General features: G+C 40.9%; 1 protein-coding gene across 1 annotated transcript; it reads left to right on the top strand.

Moving 5' to 3' along the window:
- On the top strand, positions 1-25,511 carry LOC115457584 (cytosolic phospholipase A2 gamma-like). Its single transcript, XM_030187044.1, has 16 exons — positions 1-104; positions 427-471; positions 3,072-3,106; positions 4,673-4,787; positions 8,045-8,187; positions 11,937-12,135; positions 13,238-13,355; positions 14,495-14,635; positions 15,930-15,983; positions 17,438-17,515; positions 18,257-18,370; positions 18,457-18,582; positions 19,035-19,130; positions 19,601-19,758; positions 22,322-22,487; positions 25,208-25,511. The coding sequence occupies exons 2-16, from the start codon at positions 457-459 to the stop codon at positions 25,366-25,368; spliced, it is 1,719 nt and encodes a 572-aa protein (XP_030042904.1). The 5' UTR covers positions 1-104; positions 427-456; the 3' UTR covers positions 25,369-25,511.
- The last annotated feature ends 1,105 nt before the right edge of the window (positions 25,512-26,616 follow it).

A 26,616-nucleotide genomic window follows, 5' to 3' on the forward strand; every position in this document is an offset into this window, starting at 1 on the left:
AATACATATTTGAAATAGCATTCAGCCAAAAAATCCCAGAACCTATAAAAGCTCAGAGTTCAATTCCTTCAACTGCAGATCCTTTTATTCCTTTTGAGGCAGAGGTAAGTAAAGTTAGTTTTAATAGTTAATAAGTAGATCTAAAACATTAAAAAAAGAAAGAAAATTGAGATAGCGCTTTTTTTTCCTGAGAGAAAACCATCATTCTGTTACCGTTTGATGTTTTTTTTTGGCTTTTTTAAAGTTTTATTTTGAAAATGTGCCTCACTGTTGTGTTATTTGTCATACCTTCTACGCATACGGGATATCGAAGTGCTAAGCAATGAAACATATGTAGGAAGAGGAAAATAAAAGCAATGTTTGATGCCTTGCTAATTGAATATAAATGACATTTTAACTGTTTCTTTTTTTTATTTCATTTGACAGATCCTGTAACTGAGAATAACCAGAAGCAAAATGGCATCTATTCTGGTAATTATTATTTCTTAGAAATGAGAGTAGTAAAAACATACGATACGATTCATTAGCAAAGAATTAAAATATAACTTTTATACAGTAATGTATTGCTATGAAGATTAACTCACTGGGTTACTACACACATGAATCACAGAGTTATAGGGGTCCTTTTTACTAAGGTGTGCTGAAAAATGGCCTGCGCCGGTGCAGGCGCATGTTTTGCACGCACGCAGATCCGTTTTTCAGTGCACCTCTAAAAAAAACACCTTTTTTTGGCCGAAAATGGGTGTCGTCGTCGATAATACACTGAAACCTTCTGCTCAGTGTGCTGCTGCGGCTAGGAAAGCGAATAGAATGTTGGGTATTATTAGGAAAGGTATGGAAAACAGGTGTGAGGATGTCATAATGCCGTTGTATCGCTCCATGGTGCGACCGCACCTTGAGTATTGTGTTCAATTCTGGTTGCTGCATCTCAAGAAACATATTGGAAAAGGTGCAGCGAAGGGCGAATAAAATGATAGCGGGGATGGGACGACTTCCCTATGAAGAAAGACTAAGGAGGCTAGGGCTTTTCAGTTTGGAGAAGAGACGGCTGAGGGGAGACATGATAGAGGTATATAAAATAATGAGTGGAGTGGAACAGGTGGATGTGAAGCGTCTGTTCACGCTTTCCAAAAATACTAGGACTAGGGGGCATGCGATGAAGCTACAATGTAGTAAATTTAAAACGAATCGAAGAAATATTTTCTTCACTCAACGTGTAATTAAACTCTGGAATTCATTGCCAGAGAATGTGGTAAAGGCGGTTAGCTTAGCAGAGTTTTAAAAAGGTTTGGACGGCTTCCTAAAGGAAAAGTCCATAGACCGTTATTAAATGGACTTGGGGGAAAATCCAACTATTTCTGGGATAAGCAGTATAAAATGTTTTTGTACATTTTTGGGATCTTGCCAGGTATTTGTGACCTGGATTGGCCACTGTTGGAAACAGGATGCTGGGCTTGATGGACCTTTGGTCTTTCCCAATATGGCAATACTTATGTACTTAAATACAAGAGAAAAAGTTGAAGAGTAAGAGGTTTTTTTTCCACCTCTGCTATTGGTTTAAAAAAAGGATAAGAAAGGTGTATCCCTACTATCAAGGAAAATAAATAGCAAGGTAAATATCTGTATCAGTTTCACAGTACACCCCAAAAGTATGGAACATGCAAATCCCTTACTCCCCTCAACACCCTCAAAAAAAGAGAACCCCCCCCCCCCCCCCGCAAAGATATAATGACAATCCTTACCACAACAATTTGTAAGTCTTTTCATGTAGGAGTTTACTGGGGAAAGTTGCCCTGGAAATTTGTTAAACTTGCTTATCAAGACGCTACTAATAAAAGCGATACAAAATTAAAAAAAAAAAAACAGCACTCTGATCTCTGATAAAACTGCAGTAAGTCCTTGTACTAGGGAGTAGATTTAAAACCTGATGGCTAAGGAAGCTGCTGGTAATTAAAGCTCTGCTGAAGCAGAACAAACCAGAGGTGAAGCTGAAGGAATGCAAACAGGAACAACCACATCCTGAAAGCTACTTGCGAGCATTACAACATCTTTGATAGTTTCGAAAAAGAAACAAATGAAATATACATTTCCAAACTGATGTGTGTGTGTGTGAAACAACGGTTCTAGAACTTGAGAGGAACATTTTAAATAGCCTGCAGTGTTGCAAACGTATGTGGACACATTTATCACATATAACAGCAGACTGAAGAAGCTTTAGGTACTTTTCATGCTTTGCATTTGAAAATATTGCAGCTGATTTAACCTGCAGAAGGGAGATCTTTGATGAAACCATAATACATCAGCGTTGAAGGTTTCGAATTTGTTTCCAGTAGCCACCCGGGTAAAATTCACGGGGCTACTGTTAATTTTCAGATTTTTCAGACCTGAGCAATCTTTTCATTCAGCGATTTGATAGAAAAAAATATGTCCCTTTAAGATCCCAGGATCAAGACCTTTTGGGATTTTTTTCCCCTCTTTCCCTTGTTAAATTATCAACATAAAAATAAACCCCCAAAACACAAGAAATACCCAAAACACCTAAACCAAAGGTTTCCCTGTACTTCACTAGATTATCAGGTCACGTTTAATAAAGGGATCGTATTTCTGGAATATTTAACCTGTTGAATTGAGAAGTGCCCTGACATGAATCATTTGAAAAAGAATCTGAAAATGTGTCTTTGTCTGGAAGTTTTTCTGGAGTAACATTTAAGCGTTTGTTTCATGATATGAGATGTTTATTCTGTCAGATTTTAGAGATATATTCTACCAGGGTAAATCATAGTATATCTCATTCTACACTTCCCTAATTACAAAAATATGTAATACAAATCCACTCTTAACTTGAGATTTCTCTCCGGGTGCGCAATAAAGAATCTGGGGGTATGTTTAACAGTACCCATGTTGATACCTTCCCCCCTTAGCCCTGTGGGTGGAGGGGGGGGGGGGGGAGCAGTGTTCACCCAGGCCAACCAATCTGGGCACATTCCTATTTATCTGAATATATTGTTTTCTAATGTCTGTCCAAAGGGCTATTCTGCTTTAATAATGTTGTATGATTAATTTTATTTCAGTTTCCGGGAGGAAATACTGCAACATCTGAGAAAACGTAAGGACTTTTCTTTTTTTTCTTTTCATGCTTTAAAACTATTAGCCCCAAAATATATACCCCAAATTCTTTAAGGTACCAAGAGACCAGGGGCGTAGCTAGGTGGGGCCACGGGGGCATGGGCTCCTACAGATTAAGCCCTGGCCCCCTCTACTTTGGACTCCCCCATCGCCACCGCCGCCAGGTACCTTTGCTGGGGGATCCCCAACCCCCACCAGCAAAAGTCTTCTTCAGCGCTGGTTGACTCCGGCGCCTTCGCAGATGATCTGTTTCTGACTCCTGACGTCCTGCGTGCACGTCCTGCACTGGGCTACATTCAGGACATGCACGCAGGACGTTGGGAGTCAGAAACAGATCATCAGCGAAGGCGCTGGAGTCGACTGGCACTGAAGAAGCCTTTGGCTGGCAGGAGTTGGGGACCCATTGCCAGCAAAAGTACTTAGCGGCGGTGGCAACAGGGGAGGGTCGGCGGCGGCAGGGGGTTTAAAGTGGCAGGGGGGATCGGCGGCTGGGGGAGGCGGGCTAAACTGTGCCCCCCCCACCTTGGGCTTTGGACCCCCTCCTGCCGAGGTCTGATTATGCCCCTGCAAGATACCCTTTTACAAAGCCGCGCCTAAAAGTGGCCTGCGCTGTTGTATGCGCCTGTTTCACATTTTCTACCATGTGGCGTTAACCGGGCGGTAATCGGCATTGCACGTGCCCTGACAATTACTGCCTGGATAATGTGTGAGACCTTACCGCTTAGTCAAGGGTGGCAGTAGGGTCTCAGGGTCAAAACGGATGCGGGCAGATTGTTATTTTGTCACATATCCATTTTCGGCAAAAAAAAGGCCTTTTTTGCAGGTGCGCTGATAAATGGACCTGTGCGCATCCACACCAGCGCAGGCCATTTTTTGGCACGCCTTAGTAAAAGGGCCCCTAACTGAACACACCTGCTCTGCCCACAGACCCACCTCCAGTGCTCAAAAATAAATTTTATTTTATAGCGCATGAGTAGCATGCACCAATCCCAAAATTTACAGTGAAATGCCTCAGTGAGCCTTGTGTTAAAGCCATTTTTTTTTACGATAAGCACATATTAGTGCTTACTGAAGTTTTGTAAAACCACCGCAAAGTGAGTACCACCAGTTCAAAATCAACATCAATTCAAAAATGATATGCAAGGTAAAAGAGGAACTCAGAAGTGATAACGTGTGGCCAGAGCTTAACACACAATGACACACCTGCAAAAGGAATCATGTTCTTAGCTCAGTAGCCATCACTGATCTTCTAAATTTGCACAGTGCGCCCAAAAGTTAAGTTCAGTACTGGTGCGACTCACTAAAGTTCATTCATTAGATTGCCAGCATGAGTCTCAAAATAAGCATAGTTGCTGAAATTAATCCTGAGGTACTAACATCATCAAACACCTTGATTGTGAGATCTCCAAAGTATCTCCTCAAGAATCTAATAAACAAACCTAAAACATAAACGTACATCGAGGTGGGACCATTTCTGGCTACATCCAGGTACTTGAGCACCTTTTACGGAATCACCCTCTTAATGTGGAATAATATTTACTTTCAGGAACAGTAAGATACGATTTTCTTCTGACCTCTCAGCTGGAGAAAAGAAGTCCATCGAGAACAGAAAAGCAAAAGTGTCTGCCTGCCTGACAAGTCTGGGAATGAATGTGGATCAGGTACTGTGAACTGATTATATTCTAACATATGTGCACCTAGAATCTTGAGGTAGCTCTTCCACTTAGTCAAGATAGTCTCAGTGGATTCCAGCTTTTGTCCATTCAGTTATACCCCAGATCCCTTTTCAGTTGGCTATGGGTAGGCCTCTCCAATTCCAGTATCTTCTGAAGCCTCTCATTTTGTCTGTGCTAACAAATACTTGGCTGAACTTCCTCTCCAAGTAGTCTTTTGTCGTCTTCTTCTTCTTCACCACCACCACCAAGAAAGAAATATTGTGTACTTATTCCAGTATTAATCCTCAACAATACAACCTCATGACCTCTTCTCACAAGCTCCAGGCCCTTCTGGATCACAGGGACCTACCTTAGACTTCCACTGGGCTCAAACATATCTCGTAGTAACATAAATAGATGATGGCAGATAAAGACCTGTATGGTTCATCCAGTCTGCCCAACAAGATGCATAAGGTATGATCTGATACTTCATATGAATACCTGATCTTGATTTGTACTTGTCACTTTCAGGGCATAGACCATAGAAATCTGCCCAGCACTGTCCTTGTTCTAAAACTTCTGAAGTTGTCTTTGAAGCCCCTGAAAAGCTTCACTCCAGGGCACAGACCGTAGAAGTTTGCTCAACACTGGCCTTCTCCATTCCAGATGAGTGGAGAAGTAAGAGTCAAGCCGTTCAAGTGACCATAACTGATGCCCCCCAACCCAAGGAACATAATTTAAAAACAAACTGAGGACCCTGCTTACAAAGGTGCATTACTGTTTTTAGCATGCACTAAAAATTAGCCTGTGCTAACCATGTAGATGCCAATAATGGGTCTTATTCTATAAAGGTTATGCTCCTAAATTCATGCTTCTAAAATTTATGCTCCTAAATTACAATCATAATCTATTTTGGAGCATAGAGTATGCTCGTAATTTAGGTACATAAATTTAGGAGCATAAACTTAGGAGCATAACCTTCATAGAATAAGGCCCAATATTCCTATGGGCGTTGTCAGCATTTACCCCCTGACACCCACCCACCGGATCTCTGTTGGTTACTGTTGTCTTCCCTTGGGCACTTCCAGTAGTCAATCTTCTCCTCCAGTCACTCCTGCTGCCACACCCTCATTCTCCACCCCCTCCCTCAGGTGTTCCAACACTCTCCTCAGCTGATTCCATTTTCCAATCAAGCCCCTCTCCTCCCTCCCCCTTTATCACAAGATTTTCCCTTTCCTGATGCCTTCTATTTTGCCATGAATTCTGGGACCTGTAGTTTCCCTGTTTCTGCTTCCTCCCTTCTTGCGATGCACTCTGAGACCTGTAGTTTCCCTGTTTCTCCTTCCTCCTATCTTGCAATGCATTCTGGGACCTGTAGTTTCTCTGTTTCCCACAGCGTCTACATGGTTAGTGCACGCTAATTTTTAATGTATACAAAAAACGCTAGCGCAACTTTGTAAACAGGGCTCTGAATGAACCATATTCTAAGAAACAAATGTTCTAAGTTTTGTTTTTTTCCAACAGACACAAAACAGTACTATATTTAAAGAAAGTTTTAACAAAACAACCTTTTTTTTTGACTAGAAGAAATTAAACCCCAGCATTTTCAATTACTTTCCAGTCCAAATGATGATTCAAAATTTGAAATTAGATGTATTTGGTCATCAGCTCAGTGATTCGGCCCTACTGCCAGGCTCCCCTGATTCCCGTTGCACACCAATTCTAGAATTTAAAAAAAAAAATTTCTAGCACCAAGGGCACGGTAAGTGTTTAACTTATTACTAGGTCATCCCCTTCTATAAAAGAAAAAAAGGCTTTTACTGGCAGCGGTGAAAGGGGTCCTCGGCCATCAGGATCACAGGATCCCGTTTACCACAGTATAGTTAAAGGACCCCTTGTTGTTACTTGCTTTGACTGTAAAAAACACTCTTCTCACTCTCCCTCTCCTTCAGCCTTACAAAACATTTGGAACAAAGAACTCAATTCTCAAATAACTGCAGAACAATGGGAAAAAATCTGGACATTACTATATAAATCCTCAAAATCATCTGCTCTTACCCAATCATCATTCTACATCTTGCATAGAGCTATGTGGACACCTTACAAACTTTCCAAAATATCTAAAGAAGTCTCAAATAGATGCTGGTCTTGTAACAACCATGTAGGTACTTTAGACCACTTAATTTACCATTGTCCAATACTGGATGAGTATTGGTCTCGTACAGAGGACACTATTTCCCATATTCTAGATTTTAAGATCTCTCTAACATACAAAATCATAATCACGGGAGAATTTGGTTTAAACACGGTAATACAACCTCAAATAGCCAAATTATTACGTATATTGATTCAAGTTGCTTTAAAACTGATATGTCAAAATTGGAAGGACTTTACGAAGTTATCTTATGATATGTAGTGGAATACAGTATGTCTTTACGCTAAATATGAAAAAGCTGCTGCAGAGAAATGCGGCTCCCTTTTAGCATTCAATAAAACCTGATCTCCTATACTCGATTACTCATCCAGTTAATATTAATTATTATAATCTATGCAAATATAAATGGGTACTAATTACATATATATATATATAATTTCTTATCTCCACCTCTAACATTTAGTAATATGCTTATTCCTATAGATATACAATACCTGTAATGAAACAGAATCAGGGATCCTAGAGTTGATGTAAACAATGTCTATAATTCTTCTACAAGTCAGTGTACATAATCAAACTTGTTAAACTATTATTAAGTCTCTGGTACTTAATTTCCTTTCTTTTTGTTATTTAAAAATTAATAAAAAAATCTGGTTTCATTTCTAAAGAACAAAAGATCTCAACTATTCTACTGAAAAGGGACTGATAAAAAACGAATCGGTAAGGTAAATGAGTTTGTGCTAAGATTTATTGCTAAAAATGTGCATAAGGCATCCGTGTAGATGGGAAATAAAATACCAGAACAAAGGGACGTGAGCATACTCGAACGGGGTAGGAGTACTGTACAAAAATATTTCTTCATAGATAGAGCACTGGAGGAAAGGAAATAGCTGGAACAATAACAATAAAAAAAAACCCTATTGTAATAGAATTCAAGAATTTGAGGAGCTCCTTCGAATCCTTAGGAGGAGGTGAAGCAAGCGGAAACTGATGCTCTAGTCAAACCTGCCGCACTGTGGCCAAAACAGAAATAAATGAACAAGAAAGATGAGCCATTAAGTCTTTATCTTCTGTCTTACTTTAGCTTTCTCTGATTTTTATTCCCCAGAACAAAATTCCTCAAATTGCTGTCATACTGTCTGGTGGAAGCATGACGGCAGCCATTGGTAGCCTTGGCACCTTGCTAGAACTCAAAAACCAAAATCTACTGGATGCCGTTACTTTTATCTCTGGATGTTCAGGGTCAACATGGTAAGTACAGAAGCTTTTGCAACAACAGGGATATTTTAAAAATACTTCAAGAATCATTAGCGCACGCTCAGCAGAGTGGATAAAGCAGTGTGACTGCTGTGTTAGTCGACTTTAAAGGTAATAACAAACAGAAATTCCTCATGGCATGGCTTTCCTGACAAAGGCTTGCAGTGCGAACTGGATCGCATGTAGGGATTGATGGATTTTGTTGAGATAAGTGGTGTGTAAAGAGAATGGATCCAATATTTCCTATTTTACAGATCTGAAAACCATATAACACCGGCAGACAGGGGAAACCAGCGGGATTGGATCGATTTTTCTGCTAGAACCTAGTGATGCACTGCTTATTACTATCACTGCGAAACATTTCTGTGCTGCTTTTGGATGTATACAGCACCGTACCATAGAGCATGAGATGCAAAACAAATTTGGGTTTTATTTAAGCCAAAAATGTCACCTAAAGCCTCAGGTCTTGTAAATGGAATGTCTTATAGACCAGCACAGAGGATGTTACACAAAACATTATGCTGAATGGATTAACATAGTTAGCTGGGTAGATGCTTAGGAGGGGAGGGTTACTTAGGGCTACTTTTTTTTTTTAATTTGTAGATACTGCAAAAATATAGGTTAAAAATGCTGAGCTAAAAATAGACAATATAAAGAAACAAGCTCTTACCACTGCAAAGCTTCATATCAACAATGAGAAGACAGCCAGTCTCCATATTTTATAATCCAGATTAATAACAAACTACTACTGCTTAACATTTCTAAAGCGCTACTAGGGTTATGCAGCGCTGTACAATCAAACAAAGAAGGACAGTCCATGCTCAAAAGAGCTTACAGTCTAAAGGACACAAAAATACAGTCAGTCAAGTTGGGGCAGTCTAGATTTCCTGAATGGAGGTATCATGGTTAGGTGCCGAAGGCGACATTGAAGAAGTGGGCTTTGAGCAAGGATTTGAAGATGGGCAGGGAGGGGGCTTGGCGTATGGGCTCAGGGAGTTTATTCCAAGCATAGGGTGAGGCGAGGCAGAAAGGGCGGAGCCTGGAGTTGGCGGTGGTGGAGAAGGGCACTGAGACGAGGGATTTGTCCTGTGAGCGGAGGTTACGGGTAGGAGTGTAAGGGGAGATGAGGGTAGATAGGTATTGAGGGGCTGCAGATCGAGTGCATTTGTAGGTTAGTAGGAGAAGCTTGAACTGTATGCGGTACCTGATTGGGAGCCAGTGAAGTGACTTGAGGAGAGGGGTGAAATGAGCATATCGGTCAAGGCGGAAGATAAGACGCGCAGTAGAGTTCTGAACAGATTGAAGGGGGGCTAGTTGGCTAAGTGGGAGGCCAGTGAGGAGTAGGTTGCAGTAGTCAATAACAAAGTTGTACCCCCTCCCAACCCAACCCTCAACCACCACCCCTCCCCCCTTCACCATCACTAAAATCTATTCGCACATCTTTCTCACATTCAGGCAGCACCCTCTTTCAAAAAGGGCCCCCACACTAATTCCCATTTGGGCAATGTCTTCTTTCTCAAGGCCGTCAAATGCTCCATCTCACATATATACCACAATTTAGACATCCACCGCACCAACAAAGGTACCATATTAGATTTCCAATGCTTCGCCAAATTTAAGCGAGCAGCGTGCATTACATGATGAACCAACAATGAATGATGGAGAGTAAGTCCGTCTGCCTTTTTACCTAACAAAAATACCAACGGATGCCACTGTATCGGTCTACCCAACCACTTCTGAAGACGGGACTGTATCGCCTTCCAATATGCCCACGCCCTTGGGCACAGCCACCAAATATGACCCATTGTCCCTGGTACTGCACAACCCCGCCAACAGTTAGGAGACACATTGAGAAAGATGTGGGATAAGCATACCGGTGTGAAATACCTTCGGTAAAAGACCTTAATCGCATTTTCTTTCAAGGACACCGACAAAGATGATTTTGCAAGCACCCTTTCCATAATCAACCATCAGCATCCGGTAATTTAGCTAGGAAGCCATACAAACATGTACTTAGGGCTGCTTTTAAAAAGTGGCAGTAAGCCCAATGCGGGCTTAGTGCTCGTTGTACAGGAAGTACTGCCGGGCTACCACAGCAGCCTGGCAGTACGTCCCAGCACTAGTGCACCGTCATTTCTTATGCTATAAAAAATTATACCCGGCGATAATCAGGCAGTGCCGTGTGCTGCCCGGTTACCGTCAGGTTAATGCGGGAGCCCTTACCTCAGTGTTTGGCGGTAAGGGCTCCCCTCCCCCCAGAAAAGGGCCACTCTGTCAGAGATAATTCCTAAAAACACCATCATTTTTTTTTCATACTCATACTTTAGGGAAATGAATCAACAAGGACGAAAGCCAGCGGTTCTATTAAGAGCCCTTTTATTAAGCCGCATAAGCGTCCACACGCACCCCACATGCGCCAAAATGGAGTTACCACCCAGCTATCACGTGGCTCTTATGGTAATTTCATTTTTGGAGCGCATTCGATCCGAGCATCTGAAAAATAATTTTTATTTTCGGGCCCGCATATTGGATGTGCGTCAAATGGCATTTCATATGCATAGGTCATGACCGCCCGGTTATCTCGTGAATCTTTACCGCTAGGCCAATTGCTGGGGGTAAGGACTCAGACCCAAAATGGACGTGCGGCAACTTTGATTTTGCTGCACGTCCATTCTCGGCAAAAACTGTAAAAAGACCTTTTTTTTTTTACAGTGCGCTGAAAAATTATTCTGCGCGTGCCCAAAACACACGTCCACAGGTCAGTTTTCAGCGCACCTTAGTAAAAGGACCCCTTACTTAGTCAGCTAGAAACCGACAGCCGTACTCACACAAGAAGCTTGACTAGCTGTTGTTGACACTCACCACATGAGGGAGCTCACTGTACACTTTTTTGTTAACCTCATTTCATTGGAAGCATAAAACCACAAAAGTAATCCATATTTTGGTCATTTTACTTTTTTATGATTCAAGAAAAATGATCTGGAGATCACAGGTTAAAAACCTATAATCAGAAATGGCTAACATTAGATACATAACTATGCGCTTAGACTCACATCCCTCCTATATATTGGTAATTTTTCCCAACATAAGGCAAGTGACGGAGAAAGAGTTTACTTAAGGCCAGTCAAGATCATTGGCTGGAAAAGAATTTGATCTTCTGTCCTTCTTCTTGATCAGGGGGTCCATTTACAAAGGCTCACTGAAAAATGGCTTGCGGGAGCGTAGGCGCGGGTTTTGGGCGTGCGCCGATCCATTTTTTAGCAGCCTGTAAAAAAAGGCCTCTTCTTTTTGCCGAAAATGGACGTGTGGCATAATGAAAACTGTTGCGCGTCCGTTCTGGGTCTGAGACCTTACCGCCAGCCATTGACCTAGCGGTAAAGAATCTGGGCGGTAATGACCTATGCGCATCAAATGCCACTTGACTCATGTCCGTTATGCGTGCCAGGAAATAAAAAATAATTTTCAGACACATGCCAAAGTTGAAATTACCGCAAGGGCCACATGGTAACTTGGCGGTAACTCCAATTTGGCACGCATAGGTACCCAGGGCCCCTCAGTGATGTAACTTCTTCTGAAGAGAGAAGTAATTTCTATCACCTAGCAAAATCTCTTATGATAGAACATGACATCTCTTAAAGAGTTTGGAGAACATATTAAAAGTCCCACTAGAGTCAATCTAAGTGGTTTCTTTTACAGATAATTTACCATATCCTTTTGTCCCCATGTCTCTGCCCGGTTTGCAGGTTAATGACTTCACTCTATGATAAGGGCGACTGGACAAAGAACCTGGATTCAATTGACAAAGAGCTCCGTGCCCAGTGGGCCAGCCTGAATTTTGACGCCACAAAGGGTATCCAGAAGCTCATAGCAGCTGCTGAGCAGGACAACTACTCGTTAACACACTTTTGGGCCTATATTGTTGTTAACTTTACAGTTAGCGAGGTAAGTGTAACATTTTTTGATGGTTCCAGTACACTTAATACTCATAAGCCCAATCTATTCAGCTCTTATTTTTTTTTGTTACATTTGTACCCCGCGCTTTCCCACTCATGGCAGGCTCAATGCGGCTTACATGGGGCAATGGAGGGTTAAGTGACTTGCCCAGAGTCACAAGGAGCTGCCTGTGCCTGAAGTGGGAATCGAACTCAGTTCCTCAGTTCCCCAGGACCAAAGTCCACCACCCTAAACACTAGGCCACTCCTCCACTTACAACTCAAAAGCTGAGTGAATTTTTTCAAGACGTCACTAGGGGAACAAGTTACCAAAGTGGGTTGCCATCAAGACGTTTTATTAGTAGGTAGGTTATGCTAAAATAGCATGAGTTAGTTGTAAAATAATACAGTAGCCCGCACTGAGAACTACACCCCTAAATCTTAATAAATAAATAAATACATTTACGTAGCTGTGATAGCTATTAACATGACAGTTTGCATATGCTAATAGTTAACACAGGGTCCACGTTTTAATTTGTGCAGTAACAGCTAACATGGAACAGAGCAGTAAATAGGTGGGGAAATAAGCAGAGAATGGACAGCAACTATGCCTTAATTTAACACAGAGATGGGGGAGGGGGAGTTATCAAGCTACATTAGGGCTTTAAGTTGTGTTATTTGATCCTTGAGTCACGCTAATGGGCAAATAACTTGACTTAAGTATCTAATGCAGCTTGTTTTGTCCTACTGAAGTGATAGGAGTGGAGTGACCTAGTGGTTAGAGAACTGCTCTTGACATCCAGAGGTGCCCAGTTCAAATCCCACTTCTGCTCCTTGTGATCTTGGGCAAGTCACTTAACCCTCCATTGCCTCAGGTACCGACCAGAGTGTGAGCCCTCCATTATGTATTGCTGAATAACGACACTTGGGCAGACACAAGCGATTTAACCAGTCAGGTACCTCTCCTACCTGGTTAAATCATGTTCAGTATTGGGCAGTGTACATCAAGCTATTTGGTTCATTCATTATAATGTGCATTCATGTTGATTTTGAGGTAAAAACTTTGCTTTCTCTGCCTTCATCAGAGTTGTTATGTGCTCTGTTGTTTCCAGTTGAATGAGAAAGTGATATCGAGTCAACGTGCCTTCTGTGAAAGTGGCGATGTCCCATATCCGTATTATTCATCAGCTGACAAACAGCAAGAGGATACCAAAGGCAAAAACAATTACGGTAAGGTGTAAGAAATCTCTGTTTTTTCTTTAGAGGAGGGTACAGTTCTGAAACATAATGGCATCGTCCCTAAAAACTATGTTCATGAGTTATTCGATTATCTTTAGCATAGTTCTTAGGATGGGGAACATATATTTGTAAACCAATTACAAGTCAGAGGAACAGGACTTGTAACTGTTTTAGGGATAAGCAAGTTGGTTAGCATTGGGTTTGAAATATTCACAGGCATGGAGACTTCCTTCAGTTTGAACAATCCAAGCCAGATCCACCTCTGGCCTACATAGTAACATAGTAGATGATGGCAGAAAAAGACCTGCACGGTCCATCCAGTCTGCCCAACAAGATAAACTCATATGTGCTACTTTTTTTGTATACCCTACCTTGATTTGTATCTGTCCTCTTCAGTGCACAGACCGTATAAGTCTGCCCAGCACTATCCCCGCCTCCCAACCACCAGCCCCGCCTCCCACCACCGGCTCTGGCACAGACCGTATAAGTCTGCCCAGCACTATCCCTGCTTCCCAACCACCAGCCCCGCCTCCCACCTCCGGCTCTGGCACAGACTGTATAAGTCTAACTGCCTAATGCAGTTGGTTCTAGAAATTCACAACACTTCTTGACTTGTGATTTTTAATTGGATAATTGTTGAGAAGAGTTAAAGAGGCCAGCCACCAATCAGAGATGGTGCAACCTAACCACAAAGGCATTTTGTACTGTACAGTTTGTACCCATGTGTTTGTTTATACGGAAGGAAAAATAAAGGTAGAACTGGACCAACAGGTCTTGAAGGTGTTAGCAGTGTTATATACATTTTGGATAGAATGGTGTGTTAGCTGTGTTAGTCCACTTTTAAAGGCAATAAATAGATATCAAACAAAAAGAAATGATAAAATGATATCTTTTTATTGCTTTCAAAAGCTATATATATTGGTAATTGTAAGGTAATTTTGGGCGGCCATATTGGTTCCAGAAAAAAAGAGAAGTATTTGTTTAGCTTGTGGCTACTACTGCAACACATTAATATGCAAAAGCATCTAGATCTTTTCTCCCTCTATTATCCGATTATTATTCTTAGAGAATTTGTTTCCTTTACAATCCACGCTAAATCATCTTCATAAATATTTCTTGTGTGTCTCCAGGAACCTGGTTTCAGAACACTCCTCATGAGGCTGGATACCCCTTGATTGGAGCATTCCTCAACAGTGAATACTTTGACAGCAAGTACAGTAATAGCCAACTAGTCAAGAAGGAACCTGAATTAGACCTCTGTTACCTTCAAGGTGAGCTAGTCTTCCCTGTCTAATCCCTTGTCATGTTCAGAAAGTTACATTGGGGGAATGGTGATAAGGCCTCTCCACTTCTTAAAGGGGGTCATTAAAAATGGTTAAAGAACACACACAGATAAGCAGAATACTGGAATGTACACAGATATGTATGAGCATACATGATTAAATACCAATATTCTGGCCAGGGAAGCCACATTCAAATTCTACTCTGATCTTGGGTAAGTCAATTAACACCCTACTGCCTCAGGTACAAACTTATAAGCCCTCTACGGACAGGAAAATGCCTACTGCGCTTGAATGTAGCTTTTACCTTGAGCTACTACTGAAAAAGACATGAGCTAAATACAATATCCTTTTCCCTTTCCTGAGATTCTGTTATCCTTAATTTTAGTGATAATGGAGGAGTAGCCTTATTGGCTTGTGCAGTTGGCTGAGAACCTGGAGAACTGGGTTCAGTTCCCACCACAACTCCTTGCAAGTCACTTAACCCTCCCATTTCCCCATATTCAAAACTCACATTGTGAGCCCAATAGGAACAGAGAAATTACCTGCTTATAATAAATTTAAGCTACTTTGTCTATTCCGCACAAAGGTGGTATATCATATTCATGACTCTTAGCTTTTACACTTATGAAACAATAGCAAATATATACATGTAATTATTTACAGATATATATTTGCTAAGATGTCATGATAATAACCAATACCAAATTGCTGATCTGTATTGACTGACAAAGCATACGTGATGTCAACATTTTAGTACAACCTTAATTGATCTGTTATTTCCTATAGCAGTAATTTGTGGGGTCCTTTTACTAAGGTTCACCGAATAACGGCCTGCGCTGGTGTACATGCATGTATTGGACGTGCACAGGTCCATTTTTCAGCGCACCTGCAAAAAATGGTCTTTTTTAGGGGGCTGAAAAATGGGCGTGCGGCAAAATGAAAATTGGCGCTAGTCCATTTTGGGCCTGAGACCTTACCATCACCCATTGACTTAGCGGTAAGGTCTTATGCACTAACTGAGTGGTAATCATCAGCGTGCGTACAATGCCGATTACTGCCCGGTTAGCACAGTGTGCCGGAAACTTTTCAGGCGTGCGTAACGGATGTGCATAAAAAATAAAATTACCACCCAGGGTATGCGGTAACTGGGTGATAGTTCAAAATATATGTGTGTCCTTAGTAAAAGGGACCCTGTATCATATGGCAGTGTGTGCTTTTTATCTGACTGCAATTTATGTTAATTGCACACTGTTATTTTAACTAATTTCTTCTCTATTTCCAGGAATATGGTCCAGTGCACTGGCTGCCCCTGAACAGGCGTTAAAACTTGTGATAGGTACAATATCACAATTTCTTTTAAGAAGAAGTGGCGATAGTAGAGTTGGCGCATTGCCATTAATCAGTCTTAAGTGGGCAATGCCAACGCAGTTGTATGCTAGTGCTCTACAGAAGCTTAGGTGCACCCTGAAGTTCACTTATGTTTTGTCATTGTATATTTTTACTATGGTTTTATTGTAACTCTCTAGGATTGCCTAGTAACTGATTGTGATCCGTCGTGAACCATGGAGGTAAACGCGGAGTATAAGTGTTTTTAATGTAATGTAACTTATTTATTAAAAAAATGTATAGACCACCTACAAACTAGGTGGTTTCCAGTTATGAACATAGACATTAAAATACCATCGAGAGTAGAAAAAGATTGCAGACTTAACATACAAAACTAAAAAAGAATTGATCTCTTCATTTCATGACATGACTACTATAACCGCTTCAAAAGTAGGCTGCCACAAATAAGCGCATCTTTAAAGATTTCTTAAAATGTGTCAAGCTACAAAGGCGGAGTTGGTCAAGAAATGCATTCCTTAGCGAACTTGCTGCTGACGCAAAGGCCGTAGCCCATTTATCAGCATAATGAGCACACAGTTGTGGAATGCATTACCTAAAGCCCTGAAGACTATTGACGAAATAACTAACTTTCGCAAATCTCTGAAGACACGTCTTTTTAACAAGGCCTACAAAGATAACCCTTAACCTTATAAAACTACCTCACCAACCCATCCAGTTATTAAAATCCACCGTCTGTATCACCCAGCCTAACACCTCCCCTCTCTCTTCCCTTACTTAATTTTGGCACTTTACCAATTGTATCTGATTTAATCTTTGCACATTACAAACTGTATTTGATATCCTGTAGACTATGTCATAACTACACTCTGTAAGCCACATTGAGCCTGCAAATAGGTGGGCAAATGTGGGATACAAATGCAATAAATAAAATAAAAAATGAAGTGTAATTGATTCACAACATCCATTGAAAGTCTCATAGCTGTTCCTGGTAGACAGACAAAGATTCCTTCAACTAACATTTAGCATAGAACGGTTACTGTTATAGAGCTGGTGCTAAGCGTGTCTCATTGTGACACCTATATCATGTCACCAAGTTATAGAATTGCCCCTTAGTGGATGCTGCTAAATGTATAAGTCAAGGAGGATAGATTAACAGGAGATGACAGGAGCATGAAGCCAGTAGGTGGAGCTTGTTGCCCTATCAATGACATTGTTTTGGATGTACCAAGATGGTGGTGGCTGCATTGGGGAGAATGAAAACGTCCTTGGGTGGAGTGGCTTCAGCCTTATGACATCACACCATCTCCTCTTAATCAAACCTCCTTGGTATAAGTGCTTTGGAATATTCTGCCTTTTAATTATTCATTTATTACTGGATGCTACAGAAAGAGTTATTGATGAGTACATGTTCTAATATGTGCATTATTTGAATTCATTTTAAAGACAAGATCGTTGAGTTCATAGTACAGCCCTACGCACCGAAATCAAAACCATCTACTGGTCTTTTGTCAGGACTGCCTGGTATGTTCTTATCATTCACATTCCATTCTTTTTCTCCTTTTAATCATTTCTTCCATGAGATCAGTCTATCTGCTAGATAATACAGATTTCTCTGGTAGGAAAGATGTGGCTCTCCTGTAGCGAGTCTTGCTGCAAAGCCAGGCTTCAGGAAATGATAGGGTACGGACATTAAGTTTATATAATCTGTGTTTTAGGATCCACAGCCACTATCACTATGACAGTGAAAGGAATTAGCATTACAACAGAAGGTCCAAAAGAGAAAGAAGACTTATAAGTTTGAAATGGTGTATTTAGACGTAGGTCCTGGCTGGTTAAATTGCATTTTAGAACCTAACCGCGAATATTCAATGGGAGATAACCAATTTTCTCCGCTGAATATTCACAGTTTATCGTTTATTTATTTACTATACCGTTACTTATTGCATTGGCAATGCAGAACGATTTATATTGTAAAAATATACAATTAGAACACAAACATGCAAACTAAGAAATCCATTAGTCGATAGCAACTAGCTGAAAATTGGCCGTATCGCGTCATTACCAAACCAGCTATGTTTAGCAATTAAAATAGGCCACATAAAGAGCAGTCCTATCTTTAACCACTCAGCAGCTAAGGGCCCTTTTACTAAGGTGTGCCAGAAACAGCCTGGAACTGAATATCCAGTTTGGTCGGCGCTGGGCAGTCACCATGCTGCCAGCTCAATTTTAGGGGGACTGATGAGGTTTATGTCATTCCTACAGTCCTAGGTAATTTGAACCTAATTACATCAATTTTATCGGATCTGGAGAAGATTCTTAAAGAAGGTGCAGAAGGCAGCAAGGTTCTGCTGGAGCAGCTGCTAACAGTCTTGAGTGGTAAGAGACCTAGTCTAATTTTAACTCCAATGTCAATGGTATGCTTCCTACCCCTACTGACTTCCTTATGAATTTTGTTTGAACAGTGGTGCGTGACACTGTCACCTACCAACTTGTAAAATGGATGAACGATAGATGGGATACAAATGATCTGGAAGAAAAACTGAATCTTTTTTCCATACTGAATCTCCTTCAGCTTGTGGAGCTTGCAGGTTAGTGGAGCTTCAAAACACGTTATTGACTTCAAGGGCCTTGACAGAGAGCACTGGCAGCTTCAGTTAAGCATCTGTTTGCAAAATGAAGAAGGCACAGAGTAGGCATGGGGATGTATTTTGCAGGGATTTGGCATACTAACCCTTAGCAGTGCATCGCTAGGGGTCATGGGCCATCATTTAAAAAAGATGGTGGACCAGAAAAAGGTGTAATTGGGTAGCACTCCTAAAGTATTCGAATGGATCAGAGGGATGTCCAGGGTGGCCAAAGGAAGGTCTGGGGGAACCTGTATTGACTTAAAAACATGTTGACCAATGAATTATTGCATATTATTTTTATTGAAATAAAATGTCCCCCCCCCCCTAAAAAGTCTAAAAATTGGGGTGAATGAACCAAAACCCAACACAAAATTGTTCTCCTGTGGGACTTATCTTCTAAGTTTTCATTGCAGGTCTTGTGATACCTGTGGCTAAGGTACTTATTAAAACAGTGTTATGCTTGGTTGGCTGGATTTGGGGAACCACAGATAACTTCCTCTACAAGAGCGGTGAGTACATCTATTTAGCTGGTAAGTTTGTATTTTCATATTTGATTTGGGCATGTTTTAGTTGTCTTTTCCTTTGACATTTCCTGGCTGCACCTTTCCTGTGCCACTTACCCCTGGGTGGGAATGTGAGGTTTAAAGTGGTTCTGCCACTGTGAGGTAGTGTCATTAAGGGAAATTGGTAGCTTTCTGTAGACTCCCTCACAGGGACACCCAGGACAGTTGCCTGTCTCTTGTGGTGGAAACTCCAATATTGTTATACTTCTTGACATTAGGAATACCAGTGGCAGACTTTCACATGCTTTAGAGGGAATATTCTCTAGAAGCAACCGGATTATCCTAATGAATTGATTTCCTGCCAGTGGACTTTGCCTACCAATCAAATTCTGAGTGCTTCTAAGAAATCAGCGTATCACAACACAGTCATCTCATTAAAGACTGAATTTCCCATCAAAATATTTTCTTTATTTTAGGTGCCTCTGTGCCCAGTGACCTCACAGACAAAGAATTCCAGTTTCTCATCGATGCAGGATTCGCAAATAGCTCACCTTATCCTTTAATTCTACGAAAAGAACAACAAGTGAAACTCATCCTCTCATTTGAATTCTTCCCAATGCTTGATCCTTTCTTGGTAATTGGAATAATATCAGTTAATATTTTTTAAGTAGACTATTATAGTTACCTGCCCAAGAGGAACGCACATTCTAAGTGATTCAATAACTTATCTACAGTATGTAGATACATAAAAGGCAAGACTATACGATGCACCTACACCAAAGAACCGATTGCATACCAAAGAATATGGCATCATTTATTGGTGGTGACATTTGTATAGGCTTAGCGCTGTTCTATAAAGTAGAAGCACACCTTACTTAGGGGTCATTTAACAAAGCCGCGTAAGCATCTACGCGCACACAACGTGCGCCTCAACACTTGTCGAAAACACATGCTGACGCTAGCACAGGCCCTGTTTTACCACAGTGTAGTCAAAGGACCCCCAAGTGAAGGAAAGAGAGAGTTGTTCAAAATATGCTAGCAGATAAATGAGTGATAAATTCTGTATGACAATGATTTTATCTTTGTAATTGTGACCTGGGATTTTCAGTGAAAAGTTATTAATATAATTTTATATCCTTCTTGTTGTATTTCATGCTTTTATTTGATTTATGTATGTCTTTTTGTGACCCCCCTTTAATTGTGCAGGCAATGCAGGATATGTATTTAATAACTAAATAAATAGTACGTAACTGCAAGAGAGCTGTGTTGTCTTAATTTAGGTACCACACAATATATAGTTGCCCCCCCCCCATGCGGTACAAAATGAAGGTATATAAAGACTACACAGACTATCCAGTCTGCCCGTCCATACCAACTCCTAAACTCTATAATCCCTTCTTCTCTTGTAGAAAAGGAGGAGGTATAGCCTAATGGTTAGTGCAGTGAGCTGGGAGACTGGGTTCCATTCCCACTGCAACTCCTTGTGACACTGGCTAGGTCACCCAAAACCCTATTGGTGATATTAATCCTATGTCTCTTCTTACATCATTTATTCTATCTCAAAACAATGGGGAAAAATATATGAAAATTATGGGATAATAAACTGACCCCTGACTGCCACGCTGGGAAAAGACCAAAGGCCCATGAAGCCCAGCACTCTGTCTCCAACAGCGGCCAATCCAGGCCCCAAGAACCTGGCAAAAACCCAAAATGTAATAAACGATCAATGGACTTTTCCTTCAGGAATCTATCCAGACCCCCTTTAAACTCAGCAAGGCCAACTGCTGTCAGTACCTTCTCCGTCAACTAGTTCCAGAGTCTAACTACGCGCTGAGTAAAGAAAACCTTTCTACGATTTGTAAACTTTACTAATTTATTTTTATTTATTGCATTTGTATCCCACATTTTCCCACCTCTTTGCAGGCTCAATGTGGCTTACAATACATCATGAATGGTGGAAATACATTAGAAAATGGACATTTTGTGTTATAGAAGGATCTTGGGCTGTATGATAAGGATAAAACATGGTAATGGTATAACAAGCAGAATATTTAAGACAGTTCTGATTATATGTGAAGGAGTTGTGTATATTCACATTGGTTGGTCTTTGTGGTATGCCTTGTTAAAGAGATGGGTCTTCAGTAGTTTGCGAAAGTTCGTTAGTTCGCAAATCGTTTTTAGGTTGTGCGGCAATGCGTTCCATAGCTGTGAGCTCATGTAGGTAAAATTTGATGCGTGCATTAGTTTGTATTTCAGACCTTTGCATTTAGGGAAGTGCAGGTTAAGGAATGTGCGGGATGATCTTTTGGCATTTCTGGGTGGTAGGTCTATCAGGTCTGACATGTAGGCTGGTGCATCTCCGTGAATGATTTTGTGGACTAGGGAGCATATTTTGAACGTGATACGTTCTTTGAGTGGGAGCCAGTGTAATTTTTCTCCTAGAGGTTTAGTCTGGAATTTAGTACAAGGGCCCCTACGTGCAGTAGGTATATTCTATAAACTGCTGCTAAATTTAGAATACACCTAGGCGGAAGTTTTTTTTTTCAGCGTTGATTTTTCAGGCACCATATATACAATCTAATTATAAATGACTTTCACAAGGTCACAAGAAGCACCAGAGAAGAAGTAAGGTTTGAGCCTTGAGTCCACAGCTTTAAACCCCAGGCTAAGCCTAAACCCCAATAATCAAGAACACAAAGGTTGACATTATTATTATTTATTATTTGTGGCATTTGTACCCCACATTTTCCCACCTATTTGCAGGCTCAATGTGGCTTACATAGTACCGTCAAAGGCGTCGGTGGATAACAAATACAAAGTTGTATTGTGATCGTATGAGGAATAAGTGCAGGGTCGGAATGGATGAAGGTTGCGTGATGTCCTGTTCGATCATATTCATCCTGTTAGTGTTTATTAGTGATCATTGCTTTTATCTATTGTTTTCAATAAATCCTTGGGTGAATACCTAATGGTTCTGGGAGCCCTCACTGACTACACAGAAGTAATATCTGCACATTTTGGAGGCCTATCATGCATATTTACTATGAATATCCTAACAACCATATTACTTTGAGATGCCTTCTGAACCAAGCTATCTAGTTAGTCATCATTGCATGTTTTTATGATATATCTCTCATTATCTCTAAATGATAGCTTTAAAAATATCTGTTCTAACATCTGTGTCTTTCTGTCTTCAGGGCATTAAGCAGGCTTCAGATTACTGCAAAGCCAATAACATACCATTTCCCAAGGTCGAGATAGATCCAGCTGACCAATTTAATCCCGATGGCTGTTACATCTTCGAAGACGAAAACACTCCGACTGTATTCCACTTTCCAATCTTCAATAGGGTCACCAGTGAAGGTTTGTCATAGTTAATTCACAGGATCTCTTCTCTGTCTTTGGCATGTGCTTTCTCCAAAATCCCATCCCATCCATTGTTTATTGTTCATCTTGCAGGAAATCTATTTCGCAATATGGTATTTTATGGAAACGCAGGAGTGTTTTTCTTAATGAGCACACTCAGTTGGGTTATTCTATATATATTGCACCAAACGTTAGTTGTTGCTTGGCATTCTTATTGGTGCAACACACCGAAATGGGGCAGAAATGGCAGATCCCTCTGAAAACACACTTACGTCCCCATTTATAGAATAACACCTAAGTGTATCCATGTGGATCTGCAAAATGGTGTGGACATGAGAAGGGAATGGGTAAGTCAGGGGTGTTCTCTTAAAATGCACGCAGTGTTAAAGAACAGTGAGGATCTGTACCCAACTTGTCCAATGGGATTTACACCTGGTTTCACTTGGTGTAACTCCTCAAGTCCAAAGCAGAGCGTGGATCCCAACACTATGCACTATTTGAGTGGTTACCAAACCTGTTCCTGGGACTCACCCCAGCCAGTCAGGTTTTCAGGATATCCACAATGAATATGCATGAGAAAGATTTGCATTCAGTGGAGGTAGTGCATGCAAATATCTCTCATGAACAGTCACTGTGTATATCCTGAAAACATGACTGGCTGAGGTGCCTCCAGGACCAAGTTTGGGAAATACCGCACTATTCTATATAGGGCACCAATCCTGAAATGCTCATTACAGAAAACCATTCAGCGCTAATTTTTTTTTCAGTGCTGAATTTCATGCATCATGTATTGAATTGAATCCAGCCCTGTTTGTATAGCATATGCTGTTTCCCGATAGAGCACGCATGATGGTTTGCACGTGCATAATGGTTCACACATACATGCCCTATTTGGAAACAGTGTGCACATTACCAATTCCTAAAAATAAAATAGAGAAAATAAACCATTTTTATTAGACTAACAATACACCTTTTTATTAGCTTTCAAAGGTAACCCTTTCTTTAGATCGGAAATAAGCAAATGTTGACAAATGGCAGAATATTTAAGGGAAACACAAAAGCATTCCAATGACGGGATCTGGGAGGGTTGTATATATTCTGATGTTTGTCAACATTTGCTTATATCTGATCTGAAGAAGAAGGGTTACCTTACGAAGAGATCACTGAAGACTTGCCTATTCAACAAGGCATTCCACAGTGACTCATCCTAACTACCAGACAACGAAACTCAACCTTAACTCTTTATACTCGACTACCAAAGCCCACCCTACCACGAATGAACTATAACACAATACCACCTATCTCCTTTCCCGAATGTGAACTCTTTGTACTTGACTGGTTAACCTACTATGTCAATCATGATCTTTAATGTAATACCACTTGTATCTCTCACTCCGGAATGGCGATCTCCATGACGGAACAATGTAAGCCACATTGAGCCTGCAAATAGGTGGGAAAATGTGGGCTACAAATGCAACAAATAAATAAATAATCAAAAAATGTATTGTTAGTCCAACTAAAAAGGTATCATCTTATTTTCTTTTCTACGTTTTGTGTTATTTCTATTTATCACCTTTAAAAGTGGACTAACATGGCTACCGCATCACTTTACTTAAAAAGAAAATGAAAAGCATGCCGGATTCTGCAGGTTGTGAAGCAATGGGAGAACTGAGCAGTGAAATGCATGGGCTCCATTCAGCATTTAATCCCTATGTATGGTTGCATTCCAATTTCCAATCACTCAGGGGCCCTTTTACAAAGGTGCAGTAAAAAGCGGCCTGCGGTACTGTAGGCACAGGTTTTTGGGTGCTCTCAGAAGTATTTTTCAGCGCACCTACAAAAAAATGCCTTTTTTAAATTTTTGCCGAAAATGGATGTGCGGCAAAATCACAATTGCCGCATGTCCATTTCGGGTCTGAGACCTTAACACCAGCCATAGACCTAGCGGTAAAGAATTTGGGCAGTAATGAACTACTCATGTCAGATACCACTTGGCGTGCGTTTGCTACGCGTGTCCGAAAAAAATGTTATTTTTGCAGATGCGCGTAGCAGACATGCACCAAAAATGAAATTACCACAAGAGGTATGTAGTTGTTGGGTGGTAAGTCCATTTTGGCACAAGTTGGGCATGCATAGAGCCTTACACAGCTTAGTAAAAGGGGCCCCCAATAAAAATTAGCACATGACTGCCATTTTTTTTCACCTTTTGGTAGGTTGTATCAATTTAATTTTTCTTTTAAAAGAGCTGATACACCTGAATCGATTTTGCCCACCTTTCTTACCTGCCACTGTCTACAACACCATGATCTTACCTTTTTATCTTGAGTGTTGTTTTTAATGTTTCGCTTTATTTTATTTATCTGTGTACGTATTTATTGGAGAGAGTAGTGGATGCTTGGAATGCCCTCCCGCGGGAGTTGGTGGAGGAGAAAACGGTAACGGAGTTCAAACATGCGTGGGATAAACATAAAGGAATCCTGTTCAGAAGGAATGGATCCTCAGGAGCTTAGCCAAGATTGGGTGGCAGAGCCGGTGGCGGGAGGCGGCATTAAGGAACATTCATATAAAATATAAATGATACTCACAATGTATTTTCTTAGTACATGGTTAGATAATACTTTTCAGTTCAACACACAAGCTCCTGGAATCTATTTGCTGGCAGTCTAAAGTTTCCCTTATTTCTGATTCATGTCCTTGTGTGCTTCTCTCCTTCCTAGGTACTGTACAGCAACGGACTGCCCAGTATAACATTGCCAACCTGAAGTACAGCATAAAGGATATAGACAAGTTGGCTAATATAGCTTTAATGAATTTAAGAAACTACATCGAGAAAATCAAAGACAAAGTTCAGCAGCTACTGTCTGACTTGTCTGATTGAGCTACACTGAAGCAATAAAAATTGAATCCCCCATCCATCCAGTGCATTTGTAAGCAACCTCATGTATCCGATCTGCATGCATATTGAGAGAAATTGTATTTCAGTATTCTTGCTACAGCAAAATAAAAATACTTCTCCTTCTCGGCTCTGTACATCATCCTTTCCTCCAGCAGGGCTCACAAACCTACTACTACTACTATTTAGCATTTCTATAGCGCTACAAAGCGTACGCAGCGCTGCACAAATGCAGAAGAAAGACAGTCCCTGCTCAAAGAGCGTACAATCTCCTGGGGACCCCCCTTCCCCTAGACCATCTGGATTTCAGGATATCCACAATGAATATAAGGGAGCTAATGAAATATGCTAATTCATGCCATTCACATTCCATGTAATATCAGGACAACTCAACAGACTGTGGGATCCCCAGGACGGAATTGGGAAGCCCTTTCTTAGCTTGAGACCTGCTATGGCGGTTTTCCTTGGGACTTAACCTGCATGCATTTTGTAAAATATGAAAAAGAATTAGAGGTTAATTCACTAAAGTGCATTAAGCTGTTGGGAGTGAATTCTATATATGGAATCAAGCATGGGTTTTTTTTTTGGTGATATTTTTCTTGGGTCCATATATATAGAATTTGAAAGGTATTAATCCGCAAACGAACCTTTTCCGGAGATGGGAAGGAGGTAGGACTAGAGGACATGAAATGAGATTGAAGGGGGGCAGACTTGTAGAGACCAGTGATGTAATGGTGGTTTATATAGCTAATCATTGTGTTTATATAGACGAAAATGATAAAGGGGATGGGACGACTTCCCTATGAGGAAAGGCTAAAGTGGCTAGGGCTCTTCAGCTTGGAGAAAAGGCATCCACTCTATGACCCCTCACTACCTCTCCTCTCTCATTTCTCCCTACACTCTTCCCCGTCAACTCCACTCTGTAAAAAAAAATCTCTCTTGTCATCCCCCTTCTCCTCCACCGCTAACTCCAGACTTCGTTCCTTTTATCTTGCGGCACCTTATGCCTGGAACCGTCTTCCTGAACCCATACGTCTCGTTCCATCTCTACCTGTTTTTAAATCTATGTTGAAAGCTCACCTTTTCACTACTGCCTTTGGCCCCTAACCGTTACTCATTTGCCCTCCCTCCTTCCCTGTTCCTCTTTACCCTGTAATTCCCTTGCCCGTGATGTCTTGTCTGTCTGTTTTACTTAGATTATGGGCTCTTTGAGCAGGGACTGTCTCCCTATGT

The sequence above is a fragment of the Microcaecilia unicolor genome, chromosome 14, assembly GCF_901765095.1.
Source record: "Microcaecilia unicolor chromosome 14, aMicUni1.1, whole genome shotgun sequence".
NCBI classification, from domain to species: domain Eukaryota; kingdom Metazoa; phylum Chordata; class Amphibia; order Gymnophiona; family Siphonopidae; genus Microcaecilia; species Microcaecilia unicolor.

What these genes read in the sequence shown, in the direction of transcription:
- LOC115457584 (XM_030187044.1), top strand. An exon ending in GCTGCTAACAGTCTTGAGTG is followed by an intron (nt 18,371 to 18,456) that starts GTAAGAGACCTA and finishes TTGTTTGAACAG; the next exon opens with TGGTGCGTGACACTGTCACC. An exon ending in CAATAGGGTCACCAGTGAAG is followed by an intron (nt 22,488 to 25,207) that starts GTTTGTCATAGT and finishes TCTCCTTCCTAG; the next exon opens with GTACTGTACAGCAACGGACT.